General features: G+C 54.1%; 1 protein-coding gene across 1 annotated transcript; it reads right to left on the bottom strand.

Moving 5' to 3' along the window:
• Window positions 1–6: 6 nt before the first annotated feature.
• On the bottom strand, window positions 7–3,204 carry vstm2b (V-set and transmembrane domain containing 2B). The gene is made up of 4 exons (XM_068601571.1): window positions 2,665–3,204; window positions 2,208–2,395; window positions 1,273–1,302; window positions 7–750 (listed from the first exon to the last, which is right to left on the bottom strand). The coding sequence occupies exons 1-4, from the start codon at window positions 2,735–2,737 to the stop codon at window positions 304–306; spliced, it is 738 nt and encodes a 245-aa protein (XP_068457672.1). The 5' UTR covers window positions 2,738–3,204; the 3' UTR covers window positions 7–303.
• Between the last annotated feature and the right edge of the window lie 7,569 nt (window positions 3,205–10,773).

The following is a 10,773-nucleotide window of genomic DNA, read 5'->3' as shown; positions in this document are numbered from 1 at the left end:
GGAGCCACCTCACAATGGAAGATATTGATCAACGACAGTGAGAGAAATGGCCGCTGTTAGATTTGTTTGGACGTGTGGTTCAGCAGAGACACACAACACCTGCAGAGATGACATGCAGGATGTTGATGTGTCCAGACTCTGGACCCGTCACGTATGCATCAGCATTTACACCTAAATGTAGAACGTGTGCACGTGAAGGACTGAAGAGACGCGACAGAGAGCTCTGTGGTCTCCTGGAAGCGGCCCACAGCAGACCCTCCTCTCACCACCAGGGGGCGCTGTGGCTCCGCCCCCCTCTGGCGCTCACTCACCGGCTCCCGGCTGCTGTCGCAGGATGGCGGCGCTCCCCGGCGGCGGCGAGGCGGCCGACCTGGCCCCCGAGGAGGAGGTGGAGGAGGAGATGGAGGGCAGGAGGCCGGGCCGGGCCTGCTGGGGCTCGCGGTGGTTCCCCCGGCCCGGCCCGCGGCCCCCCGCCGGCCCGCCGGGCTCCGGGGTGGCGCGGCCCGGCGCCGCCCCTCCCGGCACCGCGTTGGTGTTCCTGAGCGGCCAGCGGTTCTGGATGTGCGACACGGCCTCCTCGGCCACCATGCCGTGGGCCGGCGCCACGCGCAGCGCGGCGTGCGCCGAGAAGTCCGGCGCCTCGTCGGCCCAGAGGTCGGACACGCGGCACTCGTACACGCCCTCCTCCTCCTTCCTCACCTTGGACAGGCTGAGGCGGTGCGAGATGGCGTTGCCCTGCACGCGCACCGTCTGAAACCCAGAGAGGAAGCGCTGAAGCTGCTGGTTTGAAACCCAGACAGGAAGCGCTGAAGCTGCTGGTCTGGTGACGCTGAGAGACCCGAGCAGCAGACCCTTACAGGGTGACCATGCAGGGACTGGACTTCACACATTTACAGGACTTTAAACAACTTCCAATGACTTTAAACCAAATGTTCATGAGCAAACATTGTGTGAAATGTGTGTGTAGACAGTAAAAGTGATCAAATGTAGTATTTAAACTAACAATGAGGATTCAAAGCATACAGTAAACCTTAAATGACTCAAATGAACGAGAGACAATAGTTTATTAAAAGAATAAACATTCATATCGATGCCTGTATGTATGCAGGTTCGTTATGTTCTGGTCCGGTCCGGTCATCTTTCCTGGAGTCGGGGCCTCACGATGGCACCAGGAAAGAGGAGCGTCGCTGCAGCTTTTACCCAGCATGCAGCAGTGTGCTCTGTCTCTCCAGACCTCAGTTTACTGATGACAGACAACAGGAAGTTACTTACACTTATCTTTGTGGCTTCCCTTGGAAGGACCTGAGAAAAGAAAGCATCATGAATCACATGAAAACATGAATGTATATTTGTTACAGTTTGTGCACATTACTGGCAACGATTACCCATTGATGATGTCTCCATCATCATATCCTCTCTCCTCTCTAATCCCCCCCCCCTCTCTCTCCCCCCTCCCCCCCCTCTCTCTCCCCCCTCCCCCCCCTCTCTCTCTCCCCCCTCCCCCCCCCTCTCTCTCCCCCCTCCCCCCTTCTCTCTCTCCCCCCTCCCCCCCTCTCTCTCTCCCCCCATCCCTCTCTCTCTCCCTCCCTCCATCTCTCCCCCCCCCCCCTTTCTCCCCTCACCCCCTCCCTCCCCCTCCTCCCCCGCTGCATGTTTAATGTGCTTGAATGCAGAGGAGAGGCTGCTGATGTGACTCCAGGAGCTGAGAGACATCAGTGCTGGAGGGAAAAGTCCTGTTGCTGCATCCGACCTGAGAGCAACGAGATGCTGCTGACAGCCAACAGGTGGCCTCTGAGTCACAGCCTTGAGTCACAGCCTTGAGTCACAGCCTTGAGTCACAGCCTTGAGTCACAGCCTTGAGTCACAGCCTTGAGTCACAGCCTTGAGTCAGAGCTTTGAGTCAGGGCCTTGAGTCAGAGCCTTGAGTCAGAGCCTTGAGTCAGAGCTTTGAGTCAGGGCCTTGAGTCAGAGCCTTGAGTCGGAGCTTTGAGTCAGGGCTTTGAGTCAGAGCCTTGAGTCAGGGCTTTGAGTCAGGGCCTTGAGTCAGAGCCTTGAGTCGGAGCTTTGAGTCGGAGCCAAGTCATCAAGGCAAAGTCCCGTGTTCATCCCGGCAGATTGACTGGGTACAAGTGGCGTTAGTGCTTAGTTGTGTTGCAGGTCTGGACACAGGTTGTGTGTCTGCGTTGTGGTGACTGAGGGCGTGTTACCTTGGCCCGGTTGGCCGGGGCGCTGATCTGCAGCTCGTGGGGCGGCTCTCTGGGCCCGTCCTCCTTCAGGAACCACCACTGGATCTCCAGGGACATGGGCGCCGAGCCGGCCGCCCTGAAGGCGCAGGGCATCTCCACGTCCTCGCCCTCGCCCACGCTCACGTCTCTGGGGACTTCAGTGAACGCCGCTAGGGTGCGTGCATGGAGAGAGGAGGCAGAAGCACGGGTCAGTGGGCTGACAGCGCCACAGTGTGGCTGCAGACGCCATGACGCTTCAGCATCAGAGGAGGTGACCTACTCTCTGCCTTTATGTCATCAAATAATCCTGCTCGTGATGTTGAGGTGTGGGCGCGCGCATGCTGCCACTGATCTACTGTCACGAGTCTGCAGCCAGGAGACGTTTATGCCTTATTGTTATCATATCTTAACCTCATGGTCTATGCAACAGTTCACTTACCACGTGCACAGACCATGCAGCAGGCGTGCAGGAGGAGGGCGCTCAGGAGGCTGCACCGTGCGCGTGCTTCCATGTCCCAGAGAGGCTGGTCTCACGGGGCCTGGACGAGCTGAGTCCCGTTAACGGATCCCCCTCAAGTGACTCCAAATATGGGCATAGAGGAAGCGCGGTCCGGTTCCCGGTCCGAAGGTGAGCTCGGGCATCGTTAAGCCCGCATGTCGGCGCATGGAGCAGGAGGAACCGGAGCAAGCGAATCAGAAGAAGAAGAAGAAGAGTCCGTCCGCGGAAGCGGCGGCTCCGGTAATCCTGGAGCAGAAGTCCCCGGTGAGCGGCAGAGAGCTGCCCGCTGGAGGACAGCTCTCCCCCCGACACATCCCCGACCCTCCGGGCTGCTGGCCGGCGGAGACACGCGCTGTTACCCCGCTCTGTGTCCCCTCTGTCGCCGCTCTCTGCGGCTCTGTTGCCCGCTCTCTCCGGGTCTCTTCTGTCACCGACCTGGAGGCTTCCCGCGGGGAGCTGAGATGCGCGAGCGCACCGCGAGGACGCGCGAACACGGACCCTGATGCCCCTCCCCCCTCTGCTCTCTCTCTCTCTCTGTCTGTCTGTCTGTCTGTCTGTCTGTCTGTCTGTCTGTCTGTCTGTCTGTCTGTCTGTCTGTCTCTCTCTCTCTCTCTCTCTCTCTCTCTCTCTCTCTCTCTCTCTCTCTCTCTCTCTCATGGCTCTAAATAAAGACCAGTGTCTATCATGTTATAAAAGCTGTAAGTGACTCATGGTGAAGGTCTCTATCACCTGAAGGCTTCTGATAACCTCCCATAATAGAGATAACCTCCTACTAGCTAACCTACACTGACCCGGTCACGTTCCTGTAGTTAGCAGCATATAGCATCACTAGCTAACGTAAACTGACCCGGTCACGTTCCTGTAGCTAGCAGCATATAGCATCACTAGCTAACCTACACTGACCCGGTCACGTTCCTGTAGTTAGCAGCATATAGCATCACTAGCTAACGTAAACTGACCCGGTCACGTTCCTGTAGCTAGCAGCATATAGCATCACTAGCTAACCTAAACTGACCCGGTCACCCTCCTGTAGTTAGCAGCATATAGCATCACTAGCTAACCTACACTGACCCGGTCACCTTCCTGTAGTTAGCAGCATATAGCATCACTAGCTAACGTAAACTGACCCGGTCACGTTCCTGTAGCTAGCAGCATATAGCATCACTAGCTAACCTACACTGACCCGGTCACCCTCCTGTAGTTAGCAGCATATAGCATCACTAGCTAACGTAAACTGACCCGGTCACGTTCCTGTAGTTAGCAGCATATAGCATCACTAGCTAACCTACACTGACCCGGTCACCCTCCTGTAGTTAGCAGCATATAGCATCACTAGCTAACGTAAACTGACCCGGTCACGTTCCTGTAGTTAGCAGCATATAGCATCACTAGCTAACGTAAACTGACCCGGTCACGTTCCTGTAGCTAGCAGCATATAGCATCACTAGCTAACCTACACTGACCCGGTCACCCTCCTGTAGTTAGCAGCATATAGCATCACTAGCTAACGTAAACTGACCCGGTCACGTTCCTGTAGTTAGCAGCATATAGCATCACTAGCTAACCTACACTGACCCGGTCACCCTCCTGTAGTTAGCAGCATATAGCATCACTAGCTAACGTAAACTGACCCGGTCACGTTCCTGTAGCTAGCAGCATATAGCATCACTAGCTAACCTACACTGACCCGGTCACGGTCCTGTAAAACAGACCATGGAACATTAGGTGGTGGCTGATGCTGATTCACAGGAACTTAAAGCTGCTAGCTAGCGGGTGTGGACAGAGGTTGTTGTTGTTGTTGTTGTTATTTTCGTTGACGTTGAGCAGCAGGTTGTGCTCCGAGCTCCTCTCTGAGGTCTCAGTCTGGCTCTGTGGCCATCCATCTTTGTTACGTCCTCTTTTCTGACTCGGGGACGAACACAGGTCTGTCAAAGAATATGGGGAAAGCCAAAATAATGAGTAATGTTTGTAAACAATATTTATTAACACGGCTGCTGGTTAACACAATAACAAAGTTTCTGCATGGTTGCACAAATGTACGAGAACAATAAGAGGAATATAGAACAATACAAAGCTCATTCTTGAGGAGCACCATGAGCCCTTTGGCCCTGTTCCCTCAGTCCGCTGCTTGGACGGACACGGCGGGCGAGGAAAGAGAGAGAGAGGCTCGTTCTGGTTCCACCAGGTCGGCCGGCGTCTCTTTTTGTCGGCCGGCGTTTGCTTTGACACCGAAGACGCCTCTTCTTCGATAGCCGAGGTATTACTCGCAGGAGGATCAGCAGTTGTTTGCGTTTCGTCCTGTCATCTTGACACACGCTCCCCCGAGGCGTCCTCGCCGTGAGAGAGTGTGAAAAAGGATCCTGCGATAGTCCCTGTAGATCACAGTCATCACAAGGCGTCAGCGCCGTCTCTCCTCGTACCGCCAGAGCCGATCGGCTGACGGGAGAGGTTTGAGTTACCCTGAAAGCACGAGGTCGACAGTTACCCGCCAACACAGAGGAGCTTCCTGTCGGAGCGACGAGCTGCTCTCAGACCCAGAGACAAGAAGCCCTGTGTCGGTAACCTGAGGCTGCACGCTAAGCTAAAGATGCTGCTCTCAGGAACAAAGCGCCAGCGCCGCATCCACCCACAGGTTCCTCCTCTGCTGCCAGGTAACTGAAGCCGGACGCTGCTGCTGCCCAGAGACGTGAGTGGTGACGCTCTGGGCCCAGCGGCACTCTGCAGACCCTACAGGACCCTTCAGGACCCTCCAGGTCCTTACATGTCCCTTAAGGTCTCTCCAGGTGCCTACAGGTCCCTTAATGACCCTACAGGTCTCTACAGGTCCCTACAGGACCCTCCTGGTCCCTATAGGTCCCTACATGTCCCTTAAGGTCCCTCCAGGTGCCTACATGACCCCTAAGGACCCTTCAGGACCCTCCAGGTCCCTACAGGTCCCTTAAGGACCCTACAGGTCTCTACAGGTGGACGAGGACTCTTCCTGTGTTCTTCAGTGTGTTGCTCAGACCTTCATCCTCAGCTCCTCTGAGCGTTGTGTTGTCTCCATGACTAAAGCTCTGGGGTCTGGTCTCTGGTCTCTGGTCTCAGGTCTCTGGTTTTCAGCATGTGTGGAGACGCTGGTCTCAGGTCTCTGGTCTCAGGTCTCTGGTCTTCAGCATGTGTGGAGACGCTGGTCTCTGGTCTCTGGTCTCTGGTCTCAGGTCTCAGGTCTCTGGTCTCTGGTCTCTGGTCTCAGGTCTCTGGTCTCAGGTCTCTGGTCTCTGGTCTTCAGCATGTGTGGAGACGCTGGTCTCTGGTCTCTGGTCTCTGGTCTTCAGCATGTGTGGAGACGCTGGTCTCTGGTCTCAGGTCTCTGGTCTCTGGTCTCTGGTCTTCAGCATGTGTGGAGATGCTGGTCTCTGGTCTCAGGTCTCTGGTCTCTGGTCTTCTGCATGTGTGAAGATGCTGGTCTCTGGTCTCTGGTCTTCAGCATGTGTGGAGACGCTGGTCTCTGGTCTCTGGTCTCTGGTCTTCAGCATGTGTGGAGACGCTGGTCTCTGGTCTCTGGTCTCTGGTCTTCAGCATGTGTGGAGACGCTGGTCTCAGGTCTCTGGTCTCTGGTCTTCAGCATGTGTGGAGACGCTGGTCTCTGGTCTCTGGTCTTCAGCATGTGTGGAGACGCTGGTCTCTGGTCTCAGGTCTCTGGTCTTCAGCATGTGTGGAGACGCTGGTCTCTGGTCTCTGGTCTTCAGCATGTGTGGAGACGCTGGTCTCTGGTCTCAGGTCTCTGGTCTTCAGCATGTGTGGAGACGCTGGTCTCTGGTCTCTGGTCTCTGGTCTCTGGTCTTCAGCATGTGTGGAGACGCTGGTCTCTGGTCTCAGGTCTCTGGTCTTCAGCATGTGTGGAGACGCTGGTCTCAGAGGTCCAGGTCCATGCAGGGCAGCAGGCCGGGTGTTGGTGATGGAGAACGTCTCTGGAACCAGAACCAGTTGATGAGAACCAGCACGGCGGGAACAATGTTCTAATATTGAGGTCATTTTATAAAATGGAGCTTGAACACAATATTTAACTTTGAGAGAGAGAGCATGATGATTGGCTGCTCCTCCCGTTGCATTATGGGTACCTCGCATGTCTTTGCTCTAACAGCACACCAGCAGGTCGACTCCCGTCCGTAACGGCAGCGGATCAGAATAAGAATAATCCGGATTACCAAATCTCTCTTTTTTCAGTCAAGGATCAGAATGATCTCTCTGACTTTGTCCCGGTGCTTTAAAGCGAGCAGCCAGCCCCAGAACCTGAATACTGACATGAAGCATTGTGATGCTACGCGGCTAACAGCTAGCACGCTAGCTTCCTTCTACCTGAAGTGTCTCCTGAAGCAGAGAGCAGACCTGCTGCAGGAAGATGATTCCTGAAGAGACTCAATACCACGTCTGTCCACCAGGAGCGCCAAAACCAACCAGGTTAAAGCTGTTTGTCGTAACTTTAAAACAATCGCACAACGATTTACTTACAAACTAGTGCGGGTGAAACAGTCTGGTCTAAACTGGATTAGTCTAAGCTAGTTTAAACTAGTCTAAACTGGATTAGTCTAAACTAGTTTAAACTAGTCTAAACTGGATTAGTCTAAACTAGTTTAAACTAGTCTAAACTGGATTAGTTTAGTCTAGTTTAAACTAGTCTAAACTAGACTAAACTAAAATGATGCAATTTAAAGTGTAAAACTTAAGTGAGACAGAAGCAGTTTGTTCTTTCCGCTGGAGACCTTCATGTCACACCGCGTGAGTGTTGTCTTGTCTTATTGTCTTGTCATTTCCTGTTTTATTTTGAAAGCCTACCTCCCTCTCGTTTCAGGTCACTCGCTCTTCCTCCTCCTCAGGTGTCACTGGTCTGATCCCTGATGGTTTCCACCTGTTCTCCATCACCTCCCGTGCTCCTGGTCTGCGTCTTCTCCACAGCAGTTTGTTTTACTTCATAAACAGTGATTTTTGTGTTGTACTTTTTAGTCTCGTCGTTTTCTGCCTCATAAGTGTTGTTTGTTGACACAAATAAAGTGTGATGGGACATTTCTCTGCACCTGAGTCCTCATTCTGGTCCAGGCGAGACACTAGATGCATGTAGTGTCATCTAGATCCTGGAGGATCCTCCAGGAGGATCAGTGCTCGGTGGGGCCTGATGGCACCTCGGGGTGCTGGGTTAGAGCTCAGCTGATCCTCCAGAGAACAGCTCACCTGCGACCTGCTCCTCTGGAGAGCAGCTCTTAAAGCTGAAGCAGGCAGCGACTCGCCGCCACAGAGGTTTGAGATCCTCTTTGCAGCGTCGGGCCTCGAGCTCATGACCTCATGACTCCCGGTTACTGGTCACGGTTCCATCAGACCTGGAACGTTCCTCCTGGTGTTCTGTTGGGAGCACCGGGAGGAAGCGTCTCCTTCTGCAGCAGCACAGCACCTGAGTCCTTCAGAGGCCGCCAGGAGTCCAGACAGAGATCAGAGGCTCTTGGTGACGCTCACAGAGCCGTAACTCTGCCTTCATCACGCGATGTGCAGCCGCTCCGTCAGGCCTGAGCCCAGAGAGACGCTCTAATGAGACCAGCCGCTGAGGAAACTCTATTTATAGCTGCCATCTGAAGACGCTGAGCAGACCAGAGGGAAACACCTGCAGCATGAGAGCTGCAGTCGCTCAGGAGATGAGACGCGAACCATCCGGAGCACAGAGCTGCTCGCGGGCCAGGAAGTCACGTCGTCGAGTGACATTCTCCTCGTACTCAGGGTTGAGACCAGCGTCCTGTCCAGTGGCACCGCTCTGTCGGCTCCTGTGTCATCGCCGCATGCGGCGGCGGATATATATATATATATATATATATATATATATATATATATATATATATATATATATATATATTCACAACCTGAAGTCTGTTGTTATTGTGGAAGAAGCCAAAGGGGAAGAGGAGCAGGACTCATGTTCATGCTGCAGCTGCTCTGGAAGAGCTTCATTGCTCTATGACCACACCGCCTCCATCCTCTGAGGAAGAACCCCATCATGTGCAGGACAGGAAGAAGCTGCTCGTCAGGACGACGTTCCTCTCTGAGAGGAGGTGATGGGTTCCCTGCGTGGTCCAAGACAGGAAGCTGTCACACGCCTGCTGCCCTCAGTCTGTGACCTTCACTCTGACCTTCTCTAGGACGTCCATCACAAGCAGCTGATGAACACGTTCTGACCTTCAACCAGCCTGACTGAGAGGCTGGAAGTGAACCGCTGATGATGATGATGATGATGATGATGATGATGATGATGATGATGATGATGATGATGATGATGATGATGACGACGACATGTTTCAAACTTGAAACATCTATTTATTTAAACTGTAATTTGAAAATCTTAAAAAGGTTTTATCAATTGGATCTTTATTTTTTCAAAGGAGATGCTGATGGTGAAGTTTAATGAGCTTCAGGGTCCTGCCAGATGCTGCTAGCGCTGCTGCTAGCAATGCTGCTGCTGCTAGCAATGCTGCTGCTAGCAATGCTGCTGCTAGCAATGCTGCTAGCAATGCTGCTGCTAGCAATACTGCTGCTAGCAGTGCTGCTAGCAATGCTGCTAGCAATGCTGCTGCTAGCAATGCTGCTGCTAGCAATGCTGCTAGCGCTGCTGCTAGCGCTGCATGGATGCTGGGTGTGGACAACCAGACTCTCCTCCAGTTCCTCCTCCTCCATGAGCGCTGGACGGTCCACAGGACCACAGGACCACAGGACCAGAGGACTACAGGACTACAGGACCAGAGGACCACAGGACCAGAGGACTACAGGACTACAGGACCAGAGGACCACAGGACTACAGGACCACAGGACCACAGGACCACAGGACCAGAGGACTACAGGACTACAGGACCAGAGGACCACAGGACCAGAGGACCACAGGACCAGAGGACCACAGGACCACAGGACCAGAGGACTACAGGACCAGAGGACCACAGGACCAGAGGACCACAGGACCAGAGGACCAGAGGACCAGAGGACTACAGGACCAGAGGACCACAGGACCAGAGGACTACAGGACCAGAGGACTACAGGACCAGAGGACTACAGGACTACAGGACCAGAGGACCACAGGACCAGAGGACCACAGGACCAGAGGACTACAGGACTACAGGACCAGAGGACCACAGGACTACAGGACCACAGGACTACAGGACCAGAGGACTACAGGACTACAGGACCACAGGACCAGAGGACTACAGGACTACAGGACTACAGGACTACAGGACCAGAGGACCACAGGACTACAGGACCACAGGACCAGAGGACTACAGGACTACAGGACCAGAGGACCACAGGACCAGAGGACTACAGGACTACAGGACCAGAGGACTACAGGACTACAGGACCAGAGGACTACAGGACTACAGGACTACAGGACCACAGGACCAGAGGACTACAGGACTACAGGACCAGAGGACTACAGGACTACAGGACTACAGGACCACAGGACCAGAGGACTACAGGACTACAGGACTACAGGACCAGAGGACCACAGGACTACAGGACCAGAGGACTACAGGACTACAGGACCACAGGACCAGAGGACTACAGGACCACAGGACCACAGGACTACAGGACCAGAGGACTACAGGACTACAGGACCACAGGACCAGAGGACTACAGGACTACAGGACTACAGGACCAGAGGACTACAGGACTACAGGACTACAGGACTACAGGACTACAGGACCACAGGACCAGAGGACTACAGGACTACAGGACTACAGGACCAGAGGACCACAGGACTACAGGACCAGAGGACTACAGGACTACAGGACCAGAGGACTACAGGACTACAGGACTACAGGACCAGAGGACTACAGGACTACAGGACCAGAGGACCACAGGACCAGAGGACTACAGGACCACAGGACTACAGGACCAGAGGACTACAGGACTACAGGACTACAGGACCAGAGGACTACAGGACTACAGGACCACAGGACTACAGGACTACAGGACCACAGGACCAGAGGACTACAGGACTACAGGACCACAGGACCAGAGGACTACAGGACTACAGGACTA

This window comes from Clinocottus analis, unplaced genomic scaffold (assembly GCF_023055335.1).
Source record: "Clinocottus analis isolate CAN_PGR_092001 unplaced genomic scaffold, fCliAna1.0.p SCAF_51, whole genome shotgun sequence".
NCBI classification, from domain to species: Eukaryota; Metazoa; Chordata; class Actinopteri; order Perciformes; family Cottidae; genus Clinocottus; species Clinocottus analis.
This window is presented reverse-complemented; position numbering and strand designations above follow the sequence as displayed.